This window comes from Papio anubis, chromosome 19, assembly GCF_008728515.1.
Source record: "Papio anubis isolate 15944 chromosome 19, Panubis1.0, whole genome shotgun sequence".
Lineage (NCBI taxonomy): Eukaryota > Metazoa > Chordata > Mammalia > Primates > Cercopithecidae > Papio > Papio anubis.
The window spans coordinates 23,535,947-23,548,890 of record NC_044994.1 but is presented as its reverse complement, the minus strand read 5'-3'; the positions used below and the strand labels follow the sequence as shown (position 1 = coordinate 23,548,890).

The 12,944-nt window shown below is 37.6% G+C and overlaps 1 protein-coding gene across 2 annotated transcripts in view; it reads right to left on the bottom strand.

Moving 5' to 3' along the window:
- The window catches only part of DSG2 (desmoglein 2), a 53,614-nt gene that overhangs the window by 14,333 nt on the left and 26,337 nt on the right, over nucleotides 1–12,944 (bottom strand). For both annotated transcript variants that reach the window (XM_009192567.4, XM_003914271.5), the window contains exons 6-9: nucleotides 12,103–12,269; nucleotides 10,080–10,217; nucleotides 9,781–9,966; nucleotides 3,386–3,651 (exon numbers count right to left, since the gene is read on the bottom strand). In XM_009192567.4, the coding sequence (XP_009190831.1) occupies nucleotides 3,386–3,651; nucleotides 9,781–9,966; nucleotides 10,080–10,217; nucleotides 12,103–12,269 (757 nt within the window). The remainder of the gene's footprint in view (nucleotides 1–3,385; nucleotides 3,652–9,780; nucleotides 9,967–10,079; nucleotides 10,218–12,102; nucleotides 12,270–12,944) is intronic.

Genomic DNA, 12,944 nt, shown 5'->3' with positions numbered 1-12,944 from the left:
AAAAAATGCTGGGCATGGTGGCGTGTGCCTGTAATCCCAGCTCCTCAGGAGGCTGTGGCAGGAGAATTGCTTGAACCCAGGAGGTGGAGGTTGCAGTGAGCCGAGATCATGCCACTGCACTCTAGCCTGGGTGACAGAGCAAAACTCTGTCTGAAAAAAAAAAAAAACCAAAAACAAAAATGGAAGCATCTAAAAATTTTCAGACACTGTTGACTATTGGGGTAATAATTTTCTTTCAGGTAGATATGGTTAAAAGTGGAAACAATGCTGATAAAATAATGTATGGGTTTCTTTCCTTAAAGCAAGAAGAATTAGTGTGGAAGGAGCCAATGCTGGGAGAGCAAGGCAAATGTCCATAATATGTTTTCAGAAATGTATGTAATTGGCCGAGTGTGGTGGCTCACGCCTATAATCCCAGCACTTCGGGAGGCCGAGGCGGGTGGATCACCTGAGGTCAGGAGTTCAAGACCAGCCTGACCAAGAGGGTAAAACTCCATCTCTACTAAAAATACAAAAATTATCTGGGCGTGGTGGTGGGTGCCTGTAATTCCAGCTATTTGGGAGGCTTTAGCAGAACTGCTTGAACCTGGGAAGCAGAGCTTGCAGTGAGCCGAGATCGTGCCACTGTACTCCAGCCTGGGCGACAGAGCGAGACTCAGTCTCAAAGAAAAAAAAAAAGTATGTAATTAGTTCATTAATACCAATGAGTTTAACATACAAATACCAGTACCAACCAAACATATGAGTATGTTGCTTTGCTCAATCAAATTGTTAATTTATTTTCTGTTAAGTGGCTTCAAGGCACACAGGAATGAGTGGCTAATTTACAGCAATATTTATTTATAGTGCTATTTCCAATTATACACTTGAACTAAGTTTTTCTGCCTCTTAATATTGCTACCAGTAAATAATAATACATTTTGATTTTCACAATTAGTTTTGAATTTCATGTCTGAAATTTTAAAGCTTGGACATGAGTCGCTGTCTATGGTTTACCAACATTCATACTGATAATAAAGGCAGAGTCTTAGGAATAGGGATTACATTTCACAATGTGATGCTTTGTTTAATGTAAGAAATTTTCTGTTCTCTGTTGTAAAAGCTAGACATCATTCAAGTAGCATAGCTGCTTATGTGTTATAGCAAATATCTGTAAACAACTGATACACATGAATAATCAATAAAACAGTAAATTATGACAAAGAGTCTGGAGTGCAGTGGTGTGATGGCAACTCACTGGAACCTTGAACTCCAAGACTTAAGCAATCCCCCTGCGTAAGCCTCCCCAGTAGTGGGGACTACAAACATGTGCCACCACACCTGGCAAATTTAAAAAAAAATTTTTTTTTTTGGAGAGACAAGGTCTTGCTGTGTTGCCCAGGTTGGTCTTGAACTCCTGGCCTCAAGTGATCCTCCTGCCTCAGATTCTTGAGTGTGAGATGCCAGGCATGAACCCACCGTGCCCAGCTCCTTATCAATGTTTCAAAATAACAACCACTAATTAGTTAGGCGAACGTTTGGAAAATAATTTAACTTGGCTGTGCCTCCATTCCTTATCTGTAAAATAGTAGGTTCGAGCTGGTCTTTAAGATCTTTTCTTTCTAAAATTCTGTAACTGTGCTCTAAAGAATACAATCAAACACTAAGAAATGAAAGAGGCAGGGTTCATTATTCTTCCAGGCAGAACACACATCTTTTGATGTATTCATGGCCCCTAAAAAAAAAAAAACAAAAAACAGCAGCCAAAAGTAAATAATTTGGTGGGAAACAGAAGCTTCAATAAGTGGCCACATATTATTGGCATATAATTAGTTTGAAGATACAAGTTTCTATGTAGACAGCAGTGAGAAATGATCATATAGAAAATTCATCCTCAATTTTGGGAATTCAGTTAGGGTATATTGTCTTGTGAGGTATAGAGCTGAGAAAATTAAAACTAGACCAACTAGACCACATAAGAGAAGCAGAGCGGGCCAAAGAATGTCACCAAGGCACTACAGAAAACATGGTGGAAGCTGTTTGTTAACATTATTTTGGAAAAAACGTTATTTAAGGAATTCCATGAAAAGGAGATTCAGTAAAAGGAAAAAGGTTGTTGAGGAGCTTCTTCCACATTTTCATTCTTGCTACACTTGGCGAGGCACTTAAATACAATGTTTTATGAAGCACTGGTACACAGGGACTGCTTTGATTTTAATGTTTGTAACCCTTGGAAATTCTTATGTTGGAGCCTAATACCCAATATTATCATATTAAGAGGTGGGGCTTTTGGTAAGTGATTAAGTCATGAGGGCACCACCGTCAAGAATGGAATTAGTGCTCTTAAAAAAGAGGCTCCAATGAGTTTCCCTGCTCCTTTAGCCACGTGAGGATGCAGCAAGATGGTGCCATCTTGGAAGCACACAGCGAGACTCACCAGATACCAAATCTGTTGGCTGGTGCCTTGATGGACTTCCTAGCCTTCAGAACTGTGAGTAACGAATCTGTTGTTTATAAATTACTCGGTCTAATGTATTTTTGTTACAGCAGCTCAAACGGAGTAAGACAGGGACACAGGTGCATAAGGACACTCAAGCAACCAGGCAGCTCTGGCACTGAGCAGGAAGTCACTAACGTTGTGTCTGGGACAGCAGGTGGGGATTCTTTAAATTCAACTGCAATAACAGTAACTAGAGCTCCATAAATAACAGCTCTGTAGAGAATGGTCTTTCCGTGGCATGGCACTGAGATCTAAGATGTACATTTACTTTGAAAATTTGAAAGCATCACACAATAAGGTGCCACTACAGAGTGGACACAAGCCAGTCTCTTCTAACACAGTGAGCGTCTTGTATGTTCTCAATAAATGTACTCTGAGTAAAGGTCACCATGATCAAGACAAACATAAACAGTGCAGAAGGCTCATTCATCTCTGAAACAAATAGGTTTAAACGAAGATTCATTCCCAAGATTTATGGGTTAAGTAAAGCTGGTTTCCCCATATTAAAATACATTACGTAACTTGTGTAAAGTAAATCTTGTGGCTGCTATCTGGTATGTTCTTACCCTCCAATAATAATCTTTTAGGAAATAAGACAGGTTTTAAAAAGTTTTCTCCTGAACTTTTCCTTTGTTGCTTTTTAGCCGTCTCTAGCCAGAACTGTTTCAGAGGTGAGTAAACCAGCTTCCTCCTCACACACAGGTGGTTGAGGAAGGTGGATTCTGGTGAATATTCCCCCCCATCTCTCAGTTATAGACACATCTTTGGAAAATTTAACTTGTAGACCTTTGGGGAACTATAATGCTGAATTTGAAGGAATGAAGTGTTCAGATTTCATTATGATTTTTGAAAATAGACACTGAAAATAATTTAAAATAAAGAAATACACGTGTCACTCTCTCTTACCTTGCACGGGCTAGTAGTCCAGTGTCCTCATCAAAAGCTTGAAATTTTCCAATTATTTGGCCTTTGCTTGATTTGTCCATGCTCTCGCTAACGTAAGTTGAGATGACACTGCTTTTAAAATGAATGCCTTCTTTCACATTTTTCACTTTAACCTTGATGGGAATGGGTGTAGGCTTGTATTTACTCCTAATTGACTTGTGAAAAGCTGCTTTATTAGTGACAATAACACTGAAGTCAAGATTCTTCATTTCTTCATAATCTACTTCCTAAAAGGGAAAACCAAAGGGAATTCTTTTCAAAGAGAAAACAGAAGACACACACACATATACATATACATGTGTGGTTTTAATGTTAGATATAATAATTTAACGCACAGGAAATATAGCAGCACTGAATATTCCAACTCTGACACTGACACCAAGCAAATAAAAATTCTCTGTCAATCCGGATAGTCATAAATGTTAAGGATGTTTAGGAAGCATTACCAATTTATTTTTCTAAATGTTGAAATCATTGTAAATATATATATATTTTGTTCAGGCATGGTGGCTCATGCCTGTAATCCCAGCACTTTGGGAAGCCGAGGCAGGTAGATCACTTGAGCCCAGAAGTTTGAGACCAGCCTGGGCAACATAGGGAGTTCCCATCTGTACAAAAAATACAAAAATTAGCTGGGCATGATAGCTCGTGCCTGTGGTCCTAGCTACTCAGGAGGCTGAGGTGGGAGGATTGCTTGAGCCCAGGGGGTTGAGGCTGCAGTGAGCCATGATCATGCCACTGCACTTCTGCCTGGGCAATACAGCGAGACCCTGTCTCAAAACATACACACACATTCATCTGTATATATGTGTGTGTGTGCATATATATTTATCTTTAACAATCTGAAGTGATTTTTTTTCTAATGTAAAAAAATAGTGGGCATTCAGTATAAATCAATATTCCTTAAAATGTGTTCCATGGGTTTATTTCAGTGAAAATAAGTAGTGATAGCTCTGTGAGCTCTGTCCCTCTAATATAGCTATGTATTGCACATTAGCATATTAAAATACTTGAACTCCTGGAGTAAAGAAGAAACCTAGAGTTTTCAAATTTGTTTAAACAGAGAACCCCACTCTCCTCCTTTTTTAGCATAATATATATTAATATCTGGTTTGCTGTTAATTCCATAAAAGATTAACCTTTCTTCAAATAGTTCTTTGTAATAGCACATTTTCCATTTGAAATAATCAGTTCATTACTGTATACATATTTTATGGTCCAACTTTTCAATGTTTCTTTTTATAAACATTTCCATAGTATTCTACTACTTAGATATAGACAGTCATTCTATAATTAGGCATTTGGGCTATCACAATTTCTAAATATAATTAATGCTGCTGTCAACATTTTTTTACACATTATTTTTCCTCTGTTGACCTATATCCTATTACTAAAAGAATTACCTAGTTAAAGTTTACTTAGGTCCTGTTGCTTTTTATTTCTAGTGTCTCTGACCGTTTAGATGCACTGAACATTTTTGCTTGTTTCTTCGGTATAAAATTAAATATATTAGGCATGTTTACATGAATTACAGCAAAGCAAAGCTTTTCATTTGTTTTTTGGAGGATTCATTGTGAATTTCCTTCCTTTGGAGCTACCACTACTTATTTACACCAAAATCAATCAGTTTTCCTCTCTACTGGGCTCTGGATGGATCACAACTTCTGTCCCCTTTGAAGATATGGATCACTGTGATTTTGAGACAAGGACACAGGAGACAAAGACTAGAGAAAATACATCCTTTGTGATTGTCATATCTTTGTGAAAGCTTGTTAGTTTATTTAAGTCACTCTTGCACTTGACATGCTTGTTTCATGGCATGATCTATGCCGGATGAGAAACAAAATCTTCCACCCAGATGTCATTAGTATCCAAAGGCCAAGACAATGAAAAAAAAAAAAAAAGCTAGATACTGGGGCGATGTGTTTCATAATGTTTTCCATAAATAGCCATAATGCTCCAAAGCAAATGGAACATTTTCAGTATCAAGAGTACTGTGTGAAGGAAGAGACCTCTATTTTTTATAATTCTGTAAACTTATTTTATCATTTCCATTTTTGCTATTTTTTAATAACATTAAAGATGGTAAGTTTGTTAATCTGTTAACAAAGCTGTGAATTTTTCTCATGTGACTATTTACCATCTCTATTTCCATATTGAAAAATATCTGCTCATCTCCTTTAGCCTTTTTGGACAGCTTCATTCAGGTATAACTTATATCCAGTAAAATCCACCCGCTTTAAGTGTACAGCATGATGAGTTCTGGATTTGCAGTCATCACTATGGTCCAGTTTTAGAACACCCCATTACCCCCAAAAGTTCCTTTATGTGTGTTCGTAGTCAGTCCCCACTCACGCTCCCCACTCTAAGCAATCCCAATCTGCTTTCTATCCCCATTGTTTCGCCTTTTCTAGAAATTTCAAGTAAATGGAATCATATAATATGTAGTATTTTGTGTCTGGCTCCTTATACACAGCATAATCAGCATTTTTTTTTTTTTTGAGATGGAGTCTCACTCTGTCTCTTAGACTGGGATGCTGTGACGTGATGCTGGCTCACAGCAATCTCTGCCTCCCGGGTTCAAGCGATTCTCCTGCTTCAGCCTCCCAAGCATCTGGAATTACAGGCGTGCACTACCACATCTGGCTAATTTTTTGTGTTTTTAGTAGAGACAGGGTTTCACCGTGTTGCCCAGGCTGGTCTCAAACTCCTGAGCTCAGGTGATTCCCCAACCTTGGCCTCCCAAAGTGCTGGGATTACAGGCGGGAGCCACCATGCCTGGTCCATAGCATAATGTTTTTGAGGTTCATCCGTGTTGTAGCTTGTATGAGTACTTCATTCCTTTTTATTGCTCATGAGTATTCCATTATATGAATACACCACATTCTGTTTATCTACTCACCAGCTGATGGACATTTGGACCTGCTATTAGTTTTTTTATTATTATGACAAATGCTGCCATGAACATTTGCATACATGTCTTTGTATAGACATGTTTTTATTTTTCTTGGGTGAAAACCTAAGAATCAAATCACTGGGTCATATAACTACTCTTGTGTAACTTTTAAAAGAAACTGTCAAACCGCCTGTATCATTTTACAATTCCACCAGCAATCCAGTTTCTCTATATTTTTGCCAATAATTGGTGTTGTCAATCTTGTTGACTGCTATTGTCTAAATGTTTGTGTCCCCTTAAAACTCATGTGCTGAAATCCTGACTCTCAAAGTGATGATATTAAGAGTGGGGCTTTTCGGAGACCCTGGGATCGATGTTCTTTTAAAAGATGCCCAGTGGAGCTTGTTGGATGTTCCGCTATGTGACCATACAACAAGGCGGCACTGTGTATGAGCCAGAAAGCAGGACCTGCCCAGACACTGCATCTGCTTTGATCTTGGGCTTTCCAGCCTCCAGAACTGTGAGAAATAAATTTGTTGTTAATAAGCTACCCAGATAATGGCATTTTGTTGTAGTAGCCCAAACGGACTAAGACATTCATTTCTGCCATTCTAGAAGGTAAAGTGATATCTCTTATAGTTTTAATTTGATTTTCCCTAATGACTAATGGTGTTGGCACCTTTTCATGTGGGTATTTGCTACTTGCGTATCTTTTCTGTCTAAATTCCTTTCAATGGAATCTGATTGCTGCCCGTATAATTTGGAAGCAATTCATTATATAATTGAGACAGTGACTTTGTAATTATCTCACTCGGTTGCTTTCATTTTAATACTCATTTTATTATTATTTTTTATCTACATCCTTCTTGATAGAAACAACTATATCCCTTTTTTGTGCTATCATAGTACACTAAAAACACAGTCATGCATTGCTTAATGATTTGAGAAATGCATTGTCTAGCAATTTTGTTTAGGTGCAAACATCACAGAGTGAACTCACACATACCTAGATGGTAAAGCCTACTATACACCTACACTATATGGTATAGTCTATTGCTCCTATGCTACAAACCTGTATAGCATGTTACCGTACTGAATATTGCAGGCAATTATAATACAATAGTAAGTATTTGTGTACTTAAACATGCTTAAATATAGAAAAGGTATAGTAAAAATATGATAGTAAAGATTTGAAAAATGGTACAGCTGTATAGAACACTCACCGTAAGTGGTGCTTGCAAGACTGGAAGTTACTGTGAGTGAGTGAGTGGATGGATATGAAGGCCTAAGACATTACCATACGCTACTGTAGACTGTAAGTACTGTACCTAGGCTACACTAAATTAAAAAAATACTTTCTTTCTCCAATAATAAATTAGCCTTAGCTTACCATAACTCTATAAACCTTTTAATATTTTCTTAACTTTTTGACTCTTTTGTAATGAGCCTTAGCTTAAGACACAAACACACTGTGCATCTATACAAAACGATTTTCTTCCTTTACATCCTTCCTCCGTATTTTTCAGCTCCATTATAATTTTACAGGGCCATCGTCATATATGTAATCTGTCACTGACTGAAACGTTCATATGTGGCACATGACAATTCTATGCTAGCACCTGTCATTCATCAATATCTGTTTCTCCTTGTGTGTGCAATTGGCTTTTCTATCTCAGGTATCTGGCATGGTCATACCTATAACTGACGGCTAAAATTATATTTATACACAAGCAGATAAACTGATTTTGTCTCGAATGACATGATCCATTTCTTCAATAATCATGAGTTCTTCCCTTTAAACATGAGGTAATGTTATTCAATTTTCCTCTGCTTTTAAAAAGGTAGCTTAAACACATATAGTAGCTGTCAATAAGTAGTGCTCAATTATCATGAAACCTCAAATTAATGCTTCTCTATTCTGTTATACATTTAGATCACCATTATTCCTCTTTCCACTGTCAGAGTTTTACCCAGTCTGTTATATATTAAGTTTTCGTAAGAATTTAGAAACTTCTGGAATCAATTTTTGCCTATGTGTAACTTAATGAAATAGTATTTTGGAACTGTAGCTTTGCATTTTATTTTAAAATCTGGTAAGGCAATTCTAATATAAGCTACTTAAAATACACTGATATTATTCCTTACCTATTTTGTGACATACAAATCCATCCTGTTTTTTATATATATATATATATGTATTTCTTGAGACAGAGTCTCACTCTATTGCCCAGGCTTGAGGGCAATGGCACAACCTCGGCTCACTGCAACCTCTGCTTCCGAGATTCAAGTGATTCTCCTGCCTCAGCCTCCTGAGAAGCTGTGATTACAGGCACGCATTACCATGCTTGGCTAATTTTTGTATTTCTGGTACTAGAGATGGGGTTTCACCATGTTGGCCAGGCTGGTCTCGAACTCCTGACCTCGTGATCCGCCATCCTCAGCCTCCCAAAGTGCTGGGATGGGATTACAGGCGTAGGCCACCGCGCCCAGCCCATCCTGTAATTTGACATAAACGCTTAATATCCCTATTTAGTTCAATTTTCCCTTCATTGACTCAATTAAGCACAAGAACTTAGTATACTATATTTCCAAATGTGAGCCTCATACTAATATTAGAATCACAAGTGGATTTTTGTTAAAAAGACAAGTTCCTGAAACCTGCCCAATGAAACTTTTTGTTGATGAGACCAGGAACCTGCATTTTTGGCATGCAGTTTTATGAGGTGATTCTTAGGCACACTTAACTATCAAGTTATCACAGCTTTTATTTTTAGATGTTATTAGTGAGGTCTGGGTTTACTGGTTTTGTTTCAGGTTTTTTATTTTTATTTTTTTGAGACAGGGTCTCTGTTGCCCAGGCTGGAGTGCAGCGGTGTGAGCACGGCTCACTGCAGCCTCCACTTCCTGGGTTCAAGCTATTCTCCCACCTAAGCCTCCTTAGTAGCTGGGACTACAGGCATGTGCCGCTTTGCCCAGCTAATTTTTGTATTTTTTTTGGTAGAAGCGGGGATTTGCCATGTTGTCCAGGCTGGTCTCGAACTCCTGGGTTCAAGCGATCTGCCTGCCTTGGATTCTCAAAGTGTGGGGCCTGGCTTTACTCTTAAGTAAATAAAATCAGAGGTAGTAATCGAGGGGATACTCATAGAGGCAAGAGGTTGTGATGTGAGAATGTGATCACCAGCTATGAGCTGCAGGAAAGCCTGGAAATGAGCTAAGCAGTAATGATGCTGGTTCCATGCTGTCTGGCTAGGATTAGAGTCCCCTGATATGAATTTGAACCATAATGTGACCACTTCCTAACCATAGAACTTGGGTAAATAGGGATGGCTCCTTTCTCAAACAACTGTAGTGCTAGTTAATTGAGTATGTAAAGTACTTCTAAGTGTTCAGGGCTTAGATACATTAGATTCCTTTCCAGCACCAACTTGGCCCATGCCAGTTATGAATACTTAGTACTTACCTTAATAAGGGTCACAATTCCTTCATTAGTTTGAGCATCTGTTTCTATGTGGAAATAACCCCCTTCATTTCCTGATGCAAATGTAAAATTTGCTAGCCAATTATCAGAACCTATTTCGTCTGCGTCGAATACTTTTATGCGTGTAACTTCTACATTGACTTGATTTTCTTCAACCATCCCTTCAAGCTGCAAAACATGAACACATGATTTTTCAATGAAATACAAATATAAGTGATATATTTTTAGTTAGGACTAAAATATAAATAAATAGGTACAGTTATTATAAGAATAATAGTTACCACTTTATTTTCTACTACAGGTATATTGTCATTGACATCCAAAATACGAATCTGAACTTGAGCTTGTTTTACAGGCTTGTCAGTAACTTCTCCATTGCCATCTCTTGCTTCTACCGTCAAAGTGTAGCTGCTGTGTTCCTGCAGAGCAACAAAAAATGTCCAGCTGGGTGAAAAGAGTCACTCTTAAATCTGGCTTTCTGGTTTTAGTCCAGTTTATCATGTACCACAGTAGATTTTATTTACAAATCAGTTTTATGATCTGCTATTATTTGTGTGAAGATACTATTTACTTGCAGTCAGAGCTTTTGCAGAAGAACAGAAAAGCCTCAGGAGTTGCATATAGTCAAATTCTTCAATATGTCATTGGTGATATTATCAGGAGAAGTCTGCACAAAGGAGCCACGGTTGAAAATGTAGCTTATTCTCTGCTGAAAGTGAGGTGGAACTGTAGGAATTGGTTCTTTCTGTCCCGCACTTCATTCTCAGTGAGGAAAACCTGGTCCTAAATAAACTTGGCTAGTGAAGGCAAAACTGGGTGAACTTTGTCCAGAATTCCCCAGAGATTTGATTCTTATAGTACGTGTCCTAGACAACGGCTTCTCAGATGTCACTTCTTTTCTTCCATGAGGTCTCCTTACTATGGTTCTGTTCAGTGTGGCTGGAATTTAGGACGGCAGGTAGTGCCAGGGATTGGGGTCCTGCATAGGGCAGAAGCACTCAGTGCACAGCAGGACACCAGGACCCTGGAGCCAGCTGCCTGGGTTCCAATTCTGGCATTGTCACTTACTGACTGTGTTGGACACGCACTTAATCCCTTTGACCTTTGGGTTCTTTATGTATAAGATGAGGATAATAAGTGAATCTGCCTCACAGGGTTTCTATGTGGATTAAATGGGTTAATCCATAAAAAGGCTTAGAACAGTACCTGGCAGAAGGTAAATGCCCAGTAAGTTAACAGCCATTATTATTGGTTAAACTTTCTGTCCTTTAGAAACAGCAGCTTGTTAAAAATCACACTACCAATGCAAAGTAACACGTTTCCATTCTAATTTTATGTGAAAAGGTATAGAGTAGAATTTTAGATGAATCATATTCTTTAATTTTACAAACATCCCCTTAAGCCTATTGGGCGCAATCCTTCCAATTTGGGCAGAATTAAATCATTTTTCTAAGAAATACTGAATGTAGTGCATTTGGATGATGATTTATATCTGATGACAAAGAGTGTATCTTTAGGATCAATGACACTTTACTCTTGTACCCTGTTAAAACCTTTACGTATACAGCATTTAAAAAATCTTCTATCTCCCCTTTTTATTTAAAAATTTCCCTTTGAGTTAAACAAAGTGAAATGTTTGAGAGAAACGCCTTCCTAGTAAACCTACTCAAATTTTCCTTCAATTTGGGATTTAGAGTAATTCTCTCCTTTACAGATACTTTATTCTCTAACTAGGATTCCTGTTTTCATCCCTTTCCTCATCATCTTCTATGTACTAGCAGTGCAGGAGCCTCCTAATGTTTCATTAGAGAACTGCAAACTGAGAAATGTTTTAGGAATCTCTAGTAAACAGAATGCTGATAGGAGAGGCCCTAGAAGGGTGCTGTCTTTATGTAATTTTAAATCTTCTAGTAGTCACATTTTAAAAAGAAACATGTGATAACAATTTTAAACAAGTATATTTTATGTAATCCATGATATCTAAAATATTATTTTAACATGCAATGATCACAAAAAACATTAACGTCATATTCTGCATTTTTCATATAAAGTTTTTCAAATCTGGTGCATATATTACATATTCAACACGCATAAAGCACATTACAATTTGGGCCAGTCACATTTTAAGTGCTCAATAGTCACATGGCCCATATTGGACAGCCCATCCCTAAAAGAGAGTAATTCCAAGAGTTATCCTATGGATAAGGAATACAGAACAAAATAAGAAAATTAGAAAAGAAAAAGAGAGGAGAAACTGGAAAGGATAGAGAGTTTAAAGATGGGCAACATAACATATTAATTTACCTCTCTGTCCAAGGTAACACTGGTTGTATAAATCTCTCCTGTATCTTTATTTAGGTAGAACACTGGAGGATAAGCAGGCTCCAGAGATACGATCCTATAGGAAATTTTAGAATTCAGGGTATTGGGCTCATCTGCATCTGTTGCATTGATTTTCATCACAAGTGTATCTGGCATTAGAAATAAAGATGTCTAAGATGAAACTCAACTTTAAGCATACTTACCTGTTATTTTATTTATAATTTTAGCTTGTTCCAAAAAAGATTTCAGGTGCTTATCAAAATCACATGCAGTTGACCACAATATAACATTTAACTGGATGAGGATGTAAGCGTGAATGGAATACAACAATAGGAAAAACAAGACAAAGGCAAGGCTGAGGGTGGAGTCCTGAAAAATTGCTATATAAGGTGACAGATTTGTTTATAATAGTATTAGTAGCCAATACAAAGAAAGTAACATGAACAGGTACATGATCCTGATATTTATTAAGATACAAACAAATCAGGAGAAGCGTATTCTTTGTATCATGGTCCAAAAGAAAATCTCTCATTCGAGTCCTCATGAAGAGCACTGTGTTGAACAATGTTGTGAATAAACCTTACAGTAAAAATAATACAAGTTATAGGTCAGCAAACTATAGCCAAAGCTGTAGGGCCAAAGCTAACCAGCCACCTGTTTTTGTAAATAAAGTTTTATTGGAACACAGCTAGGCTCATTTGTTTACATATTATCTATGGTGCTTTCCTGCAGAGAGCAGAGTTGAGTAGTTGCTACAGAGACCTTATCTGTCACATTAATCTACCCTATCTGTTCTGAGGGTAAAAGCAATGGCATGTAAAGTC